This window comes from Hevea brasiliensis, chromosome 12, assembly GCF_030052815.1.
Source record: "Hevea brasiliensis isolate MT/VB/25A 57/8 chromosome 12, ASM3005281v1, whole genome shotgun sequence".
Taxonomy (NCBI): Eukaryota; Viridiplantae; Streptophyta; class Magnoliopsida; order Malpighiales; family Euphorbiaceae; genus Hevea; species Hevea brasiliensis.
The window spans coordinates 38,413,722-38,426,773 of NC_079504.1; the positions used below are offsets into that span (position 1 = coordinate 38,413,722).

The 13,052-nt window shown below is 33.7% G+C and overlaps 1 protein-coding gene across 2 annotated transcripts; it reads right to left on the reverse strand.

Annotated features, from left to right (window-relative positions):
- Positions 1–125: 125 nt before the first annotated feature.
- On the reverse strand, positions 126–10,382 carry LOC110647392 (probable LRR receptor-like serine/threonine-protein kinase At1g06840). 2 transcript variants are annotated; one of them, XM_058131509.1, is made up of 21 exons: positions 10,152–10,379; positions 9,777–9,943; positions 9,155–9,305; positions 8,640–8,711; positions 8,458–8,529; positions 8,074–8,217; positions 7,893–7,964; positions 7,675–7,746; positions 7,462–7,536; positions 6,248–6,316; positions 6,011–6,079; positions 5,785–5,856; positions 5,512–5,598; positions 5,219–5,293; positions 4,626–5,125; positions 3,926–4,102; positions 3,393–3,676; positions 2,625–2,676; positions 2,180–2,430; positions 1,540–1,674; positions 126–756 (listed from the first exon to the last, which is right to left on the reverse strand). In XM_058131509.1, exons 2-21 carry the CDS (start codon positions 9,916–9,918, stop codon positions 412–414), a joined length of 2,916 nt encoding a protein of 971 aa, XP_057987492.1. In that variant the 5' UTR covers positions 9,919–9,943; positions 10,152–10,379; the 3' UTR covers positions 126–411. The 2 variants fall into 2 exon arrangements, with proteins under 2 accessions (XP_057987492.1, XP_057987491.1); XM_058131508.1 differs by having other exon boundaries at positions 7,462–7,746; positions 10,152–10,382.
- Positions 10,383–13,052: the final 2,670 nt, after the last annotated feature.

Below are 13,052 nucleotides of genomic sequence, written 5' to 3' on the forward strand. Positions count from 1 at the left end.
TAATAACACTGGTTTTGAGTATTATAAGAGGACATGGTTCAATCTGACTTCCTTTTTAAGAAATTTCCTAGTAGAAATTATTGGACAGCCTTGCTTGTAGCCCATAACAAAGCCATTACAAAATAAGGCTTAAACATCTTGAAGACTATTATTTGCTTACAAAGAACAGATACAATCTCATCAATTCCATTAAATAAAGAATATAAAATAGTTTTCAATAAGGAATCTAACAAATTTTAGCATGTAATTTAAGTAAATACCATTACCTATTGCTCTACAAGTCTACCTATAACTTTCACAAAACAAGATATATATTAAAGAATATGCAGAAATCTTGAAACCAAAACATAATTTTAAAGATTATAGCAACTGTAGGTAGTTGCTGTTATCAATATCTTTCATGGGTGTCATTTATCTTGGGGGGATGCTAGGAGCAACCCCACTAACAAGGTCGTTGCCAGAAACATCGGATGACACGTAAGGATGCTTCACCATGGACGATGAAGATGGTGAACTCTCACTCTTTCCAGGATCATTGATCACTGTATCGGTTGTTTTCATGTCAGGATCTGCTATGATCGCCCATATAGTTTCAAGTTCTCGGACCACATCAGCCATTGATGGTCTTGAGTCTGTCTCATCATGGCAACACTTCATGGCTAAATTCAAAAACTTCTCCATACAATTAGAAGGATAAGAGCCCATAAGTCCATCAATGAATGAGAATATCATACCAGATTGGTAAGAAAAATTGACCTGATGCAGATAAAATCCATAAAATTACAAGAGAATTTGAAAGGTACATGCATGTTCTTGATCATATCAACCGGGTGAGTTCTTGATTTAGCATCTCAATTACCGCATGCATGTTATTTTACACATACATGCATAAATTTCGATATTTCATAGATTCGCATGGTTCATGGCCTATCTCATGAGTGTGATTTGGCTAACCAAAAAGCTGGTATATGTTTTCCAATCTCACACGAATATATCACTTTAAAAATGAAGGGAAAAATTAAAAAAAAAAAACCTATTTTTTAGCATTTTTCACTTCAAGGGAATTTAAAAGATTCCTGCCGATCTACTCTTTTTTCTATTTAAAAATCAGCCCTTTGTCTCAGTATTTTCACATCAAGAATTACTTGCAAATGAAGAGATATCACGTAGATCTATTTTATTTTTCATTTGTACAAACTTATGCACCCATTTTACTATTGTGAAGGTGGTGAAACAGGGAAATTCAATTTGAATTGACTTGTCAATTGTCAAAACATTGTTGGTAGAATTTTCAGTTTTGAGTATTATGATAACTAAATTATTCGGATATTTTCTATTCAACTATAATCAGTTTTCTTAAAAAGAAAATAAGTATTATATTCAACTATAATGATTGAATCAGATGTGTTGTTGCCTTAGCAATCTCTCAAATGAGACTTGGAGAAGAGTATGTAATTTTAACTATGATGTCTCAGTTCTCTACAACACTGTTTATTACATGAAAGATAAGACCAAGTAAAAGCTGTGGCAAGAAATTACCTCTCGGACAATGTTTTTGCCATGTGTGATTGGTTGCATCCCCGTCAACAGCTCCAGAAATACGACACCAAGGCTATAAACATCACTCTTATCTGTCAATTTATGTGTTAGAAAATACTCTGGATCAAGGTAACCCTGCAAAGTCAAAACAATTTTTTAGACATCTGGATATCCCGTCTCACAACAGATCGAAAAGCTTGAATATTTGTTATTTCAAGAAGATTTATCAACTGATATCCAACTCTTCTTCTTAAATTTGGTTATTCATTCAGATAAGTCAATGAATAAGTTGTGATTTAAACATCATAATGCTCTAACAAACCAAAATACAGCAAAGGTAACTAGTTTTTGCCTTGTGGACTTTGGAGTGTGAAATTAATGAATCAGTTTACTCAAACATGATGATTTTCGTGACATTGGACATATAGGACATTCAAATGTTCTTTTCTTTTATCCATTTGCAGCTTAATGAACTTAAAGCAGTGTATTACTTGTTACCAAACGTCCAGAGATGGACATGCCACAAACTGAACAGTGCCATGATAAAACAAAAGAGAGAAGAAGACCAAGATCAATTCTCTGATGAATAAAATTTGGAATTTAGTAGTCTTACTAGAGGGAATAAATATAGTAAACCTACTGGGGTACCCTTTACAACTGTGGACACATGAGCTGGCACAGCCCCTTCTATATCTGGAGCTGGGGCGAGTCTTGAAAGTCCAAAATCAGCAACCTTTGCATTAAAATTAGAGTCAAGCAATATGTTGCTCGCCTTGATATCTCGATGGAAAATTGGAGGATCAGCTTCCTTATGTAGGTAGAGGATGCCTTTTGCTGAACCCAAGGCAATTCTCACTCTCAATGCAAAACTCAGGGGTTCTTTAGACTTGGCTGTGATACCATTCACATACAAGATTAATCAGCTAAAGGATTCATCACATAGGTATATGAAAATTTAAAATTAAATAGTAGGTTTATGTAGAAAAGAAAAAGATATTCACTTTAGCTGATTCTTGCTTACAATTTCATAGATGAATGACCAATAAGAATGGAAAGGAAGTATGAGGAAGAAATATGAGATATACCAGAAAGATGATCTCTAAGAGTGCCATTTGACATAAACTCATAAACCAACATCTGCAGAAATAATGGCAACCATTTTAAGCTTTTCCCAAATGATAATTTTAACATCACTGGAGCAGTAAAAACAATAGAAGACTAATATTTAGCATAGAATGCCAAAATTTTTTCCTCATTGGTGGAATTGCTTATAAAGGAAATATACAAAAATTTTCCTGCACATCCTAAATATCATTTCTAGATTGAAATAATTTCTTTCTTTTGCTTGAAATGGTTCTAAATAACAAAACATATGATTTTTACACCTCTCAAAGTTTGCACCATTGTCTGAGAGTTTGTGGCCTAGTTGTTAATGCTTTTACTCCCACATGGTCATGGGATGAGACGTCATGGGGTTTTGACTTTTGAGGCTTGCAGCAATGTGAGAGACAACAGAGACTTATGCCTCCAGCTTATCCTATGCCTATTATGACACTTCAGTGGTGAGACATGGTAGAGTTTTCTTATTTCGTTAAAAAAAAAAAAAAACCTGAACGTTTTTCCCCCAGAGTCTCCTAGAATCCTCCAATTTATAGAATTGAGTTCCTAAGTGGATTGCAGACTAGGTGTCCAATAGAGTTGAAAGGCAAAAAATGATCCATATAAACAACCCCAGCTAGTTTGGGATTAAGGCTTAATATGGGCCAAGCTGTTGGCAGGATTTGATTAATTTAACTGAAAATGTGAAGACTATAGAGGTGAACTTAAAAATTTGGGAAATATATTCTGGGTACCTGTTCATATTCTTCATCACAATATCCAACCAAAGAAACGAGATTCCTGTGATGTAGCCTTGACAACAATTCTATTTCTGTTAAGAACTCCTTCTCACCCTGTAAAGAATGCTCCTGAGCACGTTTGACGGCCACAACTGTGCCATCAGCCAGGATGCCTTTATAAACTATTCCATATCCTCCTTGACCAAGTTGAGTGGAGCTATTAAAATTGTTCGTAGCCAAGGCCATTTCAGCATAAGTGAAATCCTTGATGCCATCAATTTTTAGTAAGGCTTTAGATGCTACGCACAAACAGAGGTGCATGTTAGAGATGGAACTGTTCAGACTAATAGATTTTAATTTTCAAACACTCAAACAGCATTACACGTCAGTCTCAGAAAATTGTGTAATCAAATTGTATCTTTTGTCATACAAGAAGAAACAATACAGAAATGACATCAAAATTGCAGTGTTGACCCAATAATTAAGGGAAACATGTAAAAACAATATATTTGCATGAACAGTCCAGTCATGGGAATAGTAAAACTCACCATGACGTCTTCTTGAATTTGCACGGTAGTTTCTCAGACGGTAGTTCCTCAAATACATCCTTATGATAAGAAGCGAAACAATTGAACATAATGCAACTGTACCGGCAATGGCGCCCAATACTATGCCAGCCAAGGCACCTTTGCTTGTACCCGATGATGATGGTGAGGTAACAAACACTGTGAAATCATGAGAACCATAAGATAATTATGCAACAAGTTTATCACATACTTGTGTTGGAGAAAGAGTACCAGATGCATAACTTACAACTTTATTCCTCGACACGTCAAAACTCATTTTCAAAATTAACTTTGTGATAGCTCAGTTTCATTATAGTGCACAGTCTGAAGCCTAATGCTACTATGCAACAACAAAACACTGCTATAGCAAAGGCATGACATGCATGGACAAGTTGAAGTGCAAATGACACCAAATAGATGTTATTAGCTACAAACATAAGCAAAAGAATAAGGTCAAACTTCAGCTACTGGCTAATAGAATAAGTACTGGTAGGTCTTCACAATTCTTGAGCATATGAAATATGTCTACCGCCATCCTAAATGTTCTATTTAATCACTTGAAAAAATCAGGAAAACAAGACCCCCAAGTGCAAATAATTTCACATTTTCTACCAGGTGGAATACACACATAGGTTCAAATAAAATAGGCATTATTTTCATGATAGTAAATGTTGAGACAAACCATTATTATAAGGTTCCCACAGAGGGAAGTACAAAAGTTCGTAAGGCCCAAATGTTTCATTACGATGAATGTCCCATCCGGTGAACTTGCTCATGATACGCAGAACCTCACTTGCATTGAACACATGAGAACTCTTGTTGCTAGCATCATAGACAGGAAATAACTGCAGCTGCATCTTCAATCGAGGTCCTTCCTCCCATTGGAAGTTCTCAAGGTATAGCTGATAAAGTTCCAAATTGAGACCAGAGGTCAAATGCTCTTTAAATGCATCTCTGTAGGGTAGAAAATTGGAGAATCCAGGACTTTTCAATCGATAACCAACGATCAGAGGGGCAGCACAAAAACAATCTACAGGAGATGTTGGGGAATATACATAAGGACATGCTTGAGTGGGACAGTTATCAGCAAAGTTTGTCAAACCCTGCTTTTCAACATCCTCATTTTGAGATCCACAAAATTGGACCAGGTTGGAATTTGAACATACAGGGTTCCCTTGAAGCCTGAAAATTATTTGAAACTATTAGTGTTTGTACAGGTAAATATATACATCATGAACTTCAAGACGTAAAATGGCATGCAAGTATGAAGCAAACCAGAGTGAGACATTCTGAGGGAGACTAATATTGCCATTGCCAGAAATATTTGTCAGTCTATTGTTCTCAAAATCCCTGCAATGTCAAAGAGTGAAAAACCATTCATTAGCAAAATGGCTGTGAGATGCTACAAAATTATAGCCCACCTGGAGATTAAATTTTTGTTCTTAACAACGCATGTTGAAATCAGCATATGAGATCAACTCTTTATTTTAGATATCAATAATAGGTACCTAAGAGAGTTAATAAAACTGGAATGTGCGTTTGCATACATTTTTTAGTTCGGCTCTTACAATTTAAGTCTTTCAGATGCATTCAGAGTCCGACTTTGCCAAAGGGTAGATGAAATGGAGCCATTCAGTGAATTGTTTGCAACTGACCTGTAATGGAAAATGGTTAAGCCATTTATTTTACTACAGAGTTCAATTTTTTCCATATTATTATCTTATTTATTGGCATCAAAACCTTACTGCTTTAATAGAGAAACAAAATGAAACAGAATTTCGCTCAACAAAATATAACCTGTTATAACAATTAAGAAATGAACAAATTAAAGAAATGCTCACAATTTCTGAAGACAAGGCAGGCCTGAAAAGCTGGCAGGGATACTTCCAGTAAGATCATTGTTGGATAAATCACTGTCAATATTGTTAGCTAGTGAATATCCCAGTTGAAGAAAATCAACAGTAGCCAATGATTTCAAATGCTTTAGGATTACTTTAAGTAAATACCCATACATTTTATTCAGGCTAATGCAAATGGTGCAAAATGTGCAAGATATTGAAATCTTACATGGTTGTAATATTCTCAGAAAGCCTTTCAGAAGGTATGGATCCATTTAGCTGGTTTGTACTGAGGTCTCTGAAAATTGCGTCAAAATTTGCTAGTGAAAAAAGAGCCAGCAAAGATCTTAAAACAGGAATTAAAAAAAAAATTTATTCAGTCTAATGCATTTCAAATTTCAATTGGAAAATGGAAAGCCCATTGAAATCAATGATTCAGAAAGGAAAATTCAATATATAAACTTACAGATAGCCAAGGTTTGGTATCCTGCTCAGGTCAGGGATTGGACCTTGCAAACTGCAGTTTCTGAGACTCCTGATAAGGCCAAAGAAAATGCAGAGATAATGTAATTTACAAAATAAAATGCAGAAATAATGGTAACCAACATGCTTTCACTGTGATTTGGGAAGCTCAATAAACTTCTAACTAGTGACAGCTAGTTGACATGATATAGCTTCATTTCAGCTACAATACATATATAGTCTTCATTTCAGCCATCGACCAACAGAAGATTGCTGCTTTACAGTGCATAGGGGTGCAAGCTAAGCCAAGCTGAGCATAATTAGTCTTCCAGCTTGTTTCAGCCTATTTAGATCAACTCAAGCTATAATTACAGTAATTAAAAAAGAAAGAAAAAGAAATAAAAACTCCAACAAGGGACAAATGGCCTCAAATTCGAAAAACAGCCTGAGGCCTCTGTATAAAGAGGAGGTGTTGCCCTCCTTATATTACTTGTTATCAAATGTTCCTCTCCTTTATACTCTTCTTTCATAGCTAACTACCTATACTACAAAGCCAATATCTTCTAGTTTACTGATTTATTTTATTCATATGACTACCACTGCAAAAATCTCAAAGTATGCTATAGCTTTAAACTAATTTTCCACTAAAAGACCAAAATTTTTTGTAGCTTAAAATTGGTTATATCAAGCTTTAAAAATTGTAGCAAAAAAAAATATGAACAAGGCTCTTCATTAGAGTAATTGGGCTTCAAATTCATTCATCTAACTTCATAGATCAAAAATTGAGCTACTACTAATCTTGTGCATGAGTTGTTCACTAAGTTCACTTGGAATCCTATGGCTGTGTGCTGAAATTTTAATTAAGCAGAATAAGAATTAAGAAATGGGGTGCCTTTAATTGAATAATGAATTATTAAGAGGCTTTGATGCCAGATTGGAGAACCCCTCAACCTAAAGGCTCAAACTTATAGATGAGGCCGTGAGGGTTCAATAATACATCCTACGGTAGAAATGTAAAATCCAACCCAAAAGCCTAAGCTTGTTAATGAAGCCAGCCCATGGTGTACGTTCATCAATGAGAGATTTAACTCTTTAACAAGGGACCACACACCTCAAGACTTAATCCCATCAATAATTTAAATACAGATGCTAGAAAATTGCTCTGTATCCTGGCCTCGTAAAAGTATTTACAGATTTCAGATTGCAATTTGCACTTACAATTTCAATAGTTTAGTCATGTTGCCATAAGAATCTGGAATTGTAGCCCCATCAAAGTTGTTGTTATCAAGTTGACTGCAAAAGACAAAAAACAAATCAAGGCAAAATAAAATAGTTAGAAGAGAATCTACAAAGATAGGATCTATTATGGGGAAACTGCCATAAGGAAACATGAAATCCTGCTTCATCTCTGGGTAAGTAGGGAAACCATACAGTATTTGTAAGTTTGGCAATTCAGAAAGCTGTGGTGGAAGATATCCAGATAAGTTGTTGTTGTCTAGAAGGCTGCAAACACATTAACATATGAGCAAAGTATGAGAGCAGAACAAGAAATGGTAGAATTAAACTGAACTGAAGATGTTCACAAATCCCACTGTAGGTAAAAATAAATGATGCACTTCTCACATTAATCTAGCCAATTGCCAACTTACAAGTGAACAAGACTTGGTAATCTGGATAGTTCGGGTGGTATTTGCCCGCTAATTGAATTGTTATTCATGTGACTGCCCAAAAGGGGAAAAAACGTACATAATATGAAGTGAAAAATGAGTAAAAGAATCAAGATGTATTAGCACCGGGTTTTAGGCTAAATTGCATCAGAAAAACTCTCACAAGTGCATTGTCTTGTTCAAGTATGCAAATGACACAGGGATTAATCCTGATATATGGTTCTCGTCAATCTGTATTCTGTCCAAGTTTGGAAGATATCCAAGCTCTTCAGGCAAGGGACCTGTTAATTGGTTTCCATTCAGAAGCCTGAAAGCAGAATCATCATAGAATAAGAAAGCAAGATAAATGTATAGAGCACGGTAATGCAACAATGAATAAAATAACAGCTATATTCAGATTTGCTCCTTCATCAGTATTAAATAAATGAGATTATTAAAAAAACCACAAAATTTAAGATCACTTTACATTTCAATGTATAAGTTGATGAGCATACTTGTATTATGTGGTAATGAGTCAGCAAATAAGGAAAATAGTAGTTTAACTTACAAGAGTTCCAAAGATTCAATTTCTCCTATCTCCTTTGGTATACTCCCACTGATGTTGTTCCACATAAAATCCCTTCGATGAGAACAAAAAATGTTAATCATAAGGGAGGAGAAACATATATATAAATATATTCCATTCTGATAGAATATTTTTCAGAGTATAGAAAGTAATCTGTGCCTTACAATATTTTCATATAGGATAAGTTGCCAAGTGATGGTGATAAAGTTCCAGACAGATTCAAATTAAGTAGTTGCCTGAAAAAAAAAAAAAAAAACATATCGTTACAATTTTCTCATTTAAAAAAAATCCTTGAAGATACTCAGTTTGTAGGCAAGTGTCCTTAAAACTATGTCTAACTTTCACAGCTTGTGAGTTGTGACTAGAATACAGATGCTACATAATGCTTGGCATGAAGTAGCGGTAAAATTTGAAAGCAACAACAAAGCAGTCACATTAATTGTACCAAAACAAATCACAATTAGATTCTCAAATTCATTAATATTTGATGATCTATTTTGAAACATTGGCCAATATTCAGCAGATAGCCTCTACCCTTGAAGGATGACAACATTGAATATTAAATAAACTGAAAAACTGAGAAAGTTTTTCCGTTGCAACAAACTAAAATAAAATTGTCAGTTAACTGAAAGAAAAGCAATCTAACAAGCTCATGAAAGGAAAAAGTATGAAATCATACAATTTTCTAACATGCAGATAACCATCGTCCATTGTTGTATTGAAGCACAAAACTCCTGTCCAATTTGATGTGCAGGGATCCCCACGATTCCAATTGCTCAAATTTTTGTTGATATCAATCAAACTACTCTTTATGTCTTGCAGTGCACTCACTGCAAATTTAAGCATATGTGTATTCATCACTTCATTTGTTTGACTAACTTAACATTATTGAAGAAATAATAAAAACGTCCTTATTTCTTCTAACCGAAATCAACACTAAACCAAACGTTAGCCTGTTTCCAAGATCTTCCAATACATGAATATAATCAGTAGTCCTACTCTTCCACTAAAAAATAACTCCAGGAACTGACAAAAGTTTACTATTTCATCATGTGAAATCATTTAATTCACACATACATAATTAATTTTTAAGTTACCATAACATTAATGAAATTGATTTGAGTTTCTTGTCACGAACTTCATGCAAAGAAACTTTTAGATCACCTCATATTAATTCTAAGCATTTCTAGGACTATAATTGCAGAATAAAACTTGTCGGTGTAGTAGTTTAGTAAATCTCTTTCTTTAAACTAAAAGGAAAGGGAAATAAAAGAAATGACCAGCAATTCAAGCAAAATTACCTTCTACAGGATTAGTAATGGCATCTTGTGCTTCAATGAGGAGAGAAGACCAAAACAGCCACATAATCAAAACAGTTCCAAAAGTGGAAATTCTTGATATGGACAGCCCAAGAATGGAAAAATCACCAGAATTCTGAAACATCTCCTGTTACCCAAAAACTGAAAACCTTAAAAAAAAGTATCCAAATTAATATTACTCCTGGAAGCAAGAAACAAACAACAGACATTCAATAATTAAAAATTTTCACAAACACCACATATGCCAACAAAAAGAGCAAGCAAAAGCCTCCAACCGATTGCAAACAAAAGAATCAAGAAACCGATAGAGTAGAGAGAAAAAAAACCAATGGTAAAGGAAAAGGACTTGAAGGTAACCTGAGGAACAAAAACTAGAAATTGGGAGCTTTTTATTTGATGTTATTCTGACCAGGTCACTGTTACGAATGCACAGAGATTGTTGATCATAATGATGATATAGATGACGGAGCCGATGGGCAATAGCCATCCCCCAATGGCAGAACGGTTTTTAGATTTTGACTTTGTTGGCTGGGAGGCTGATGGATTTTCAATTCTTGAATGCTTCTTTTGTTTCACTTTCACGAACTACACAGACAACAAAGCTGACAGATTTTTTCGGGACTTCGCCAACCCAACGGCCCCAATGACATTGGAGGGAAAACTACTACGTACAAACAATTAGTTTGTTTCTTTTTTTTTATTTATAAAAATGCTTATCAAAGACAACAAAAAAAAAATCATTTAATTGGTTTTTATTCAATTAAATTTTATTTTATATACAACTTCTTCTTCTTACCAGCATTTGAAGCACCCACGTTATTACGTTTATCAAATGGATTATAACACATAATTAAATATTAATTTGATTATATAAAATAAAATATCTAATTTTTACAATAATTAATATTATAATTTAATTAGTATATTAAAATATATAGATATTTAAAATTTTTAATATCTATTTTTTTGTTGTTATAATTTTTTCTGCCATTGTAAAATAAAATTTTTTAAAATATGATAGTTTTATTTTCTTTCACAATTATGTGAGATTAATTCAAATTATGTTTTGTAGTAACTTCATTTTTTTTTAATTAAAAGATAGATTGGTATTTTATTGATTAAAATGGCTTGAGCCCAATTATAAGATAACAGCGTAGACAAATAAAATCAACTAATTAGCTCACATAAGGCAAGCTTGTCACACCTTACTTCTTTGTAAGATATAATATGATTCCGTAGAATATTTAATGAACTATCAAACTTCACCTACTGATAACTCATTAAGTATCTTACAATGGATTTTAAAATAATTTTCTTACTTTTTATAAGTGGTGAGCATTTTCTAATAGGTATCAAAACATTTAATTAAGTTGAAAGCTAGTTAAGATTTTTGGCCCATTTTATTTTTCATAAATTTTATAAAAATTTTGTGAGTTTCCTCTGTATTTTGAGAAAACAGTTCTTCAAATACCTGTAAAAAGCACTTCTAATGATTTATCTCAACCACTACTTCAATTCAACATCAATCTCAATCAATTTCAACATCATTTCTCAAATTCCAAAATTCAACATCTTCAAAATACTATAATTCAATTTCATCAAAATATTTCTATTCATATTCCATTCAAGATAAACAATTTATATATTCATCATACTAAAATTTACATTAGGAAAAGTCCAAATTAAAATTTATTACAACTTTTATACAAACTTTGTACCATTGCTCATGATCATGTCCGTACATTTATGTGCAATATATACATCAAAAGAATTTTTACAATTAGGGTATATAAATTATACCCGAAAACTTTAGGCTGGTAGCTTCTCACACCTCAGCAGCTCAGTCTGCTGCTCCTCTAGTCTCTGTATCTGCGACAGCAATAAAAGCTATCGCTGAGTACTAGGACTCAGTGGTGCACAATATACTAAAATAATCTTTATGCAAAACTTAAAGCACATTCATTCAAAAATTTGGCTAAACATGAAAATTAAATACAATCATGCATTGTGAGATTTTACATGTAAACCAAGTTCATTTCAAAGTATCAAAACACATTTCATAAAACCCACAGTTAGATCATGCCATTCGAAACAAATAGAATCTCAATAGCCAGAGGCTAAGAGAAATCATATCACAAGGCTAGCTAGCTCAAATATATGGATATCCATTCACATCCTCTTCTACTGGCACACCTCAACACTTCTCCAGAGAAGGAATCAAAATTCAAAACTAATTACCCCCACTAGTCGTGCTAGTGAGGTGTTCAAATATGTGGTCATGACACTGTAGTTTCAAAACTTATCTTAACAATTTGCTAAACATTGTCTTTTCAAATATACATAATAATTTTCAACAATTTAGATCAAACATCATAAGAATGCAATAATCCCATATTTCAAATTATTCAAAACGATATGCAAAAGATGATTATAAAAGTATATGTTGTGCACAAACCTCAAACGAGTCGTCTGTTGGCCTTGACTCGACTCCTCGGGTTCTGTCCCGGTATTCTTTTCCACTGAAATACGAAATTTTCCAATGTTTCAGTACTAAAACTTAAAATAAATCCAAAATAAACTTAACTTCACATTTACCTAGCTCTAACGTGTTAAATTCGACGTTCTCGAAATTTTGTGTTTCGGGTTACTATTCACTGCACTATTCAAGTCAAATTATTGACTTTCTAAGGCTTAATAGGTATGGGAACTCCAACTTCACCCACATACCACATTTTGGTCACCAAACTTGTTGGTTTTGGTCATTTGTTTAAAGCTTAGGTCATTTTGGCAAAATTGCCAATTTTCGGTTTTGGTTCTCCGAAGTTGCACTATTCCATTGGTCGATCTACTGTTGGAATTTAACAAAACTTCCTTCATAGAAAATGTTCCTTATTGTCTTAAGTGTATTCTCATTTTTGGATCACCTCAATCGGAGTTTTGTAGCTCAAGTTATGGCCAAAATAAGTTTATCGCTCACATTCGCTCATGCTTTGCACTTTTGGTTCTCGCAGATTTTGGTCCAACTTTGGTCAATAATTTGATGAAGTTATGTTGATATTTTGTTATCATTTTCTTCATTTGTAATGTTTTACTATGTATTTTGTTTCATTCGGTTCTAGAATCGCCTAAATCCGAGTTTTCTAGAGGGAGTTATAGCCATCCAAATATTGCTGCTCAATGAAAATTCTGCAGAGTTGCAGGTTTGGTAACCTAACTTTGCTCAATAATCTGAATGGGTTAATGGAATAATTTGGGGTG

Excerpts from the sequence above, each read along its gene's own strand:
- LOC110647392 (XM_058131508.1), bottom strand. The coding sequence starts at position 9,918 with ATGTTTCAGAATTCTGGTGATTTTTCCATTCTTGGGCTGTCCATATCA. Across the intron at positions 9,306-9,776 it reads CATTACTAATCCTGTAGAAG|TGAGTGCACTGCAAGACATA; the intron begins GTAATTTTGCTT and ends TTAAATTTGCAG. Across the intron at positions 8,218-8,457 it reads ATTGAATCTTTGGAACTCTT|GCTTCTGAATGGAAACCAAT; the intron begins GTAAGTTAAACT and ends TTCTGCTTTCAG.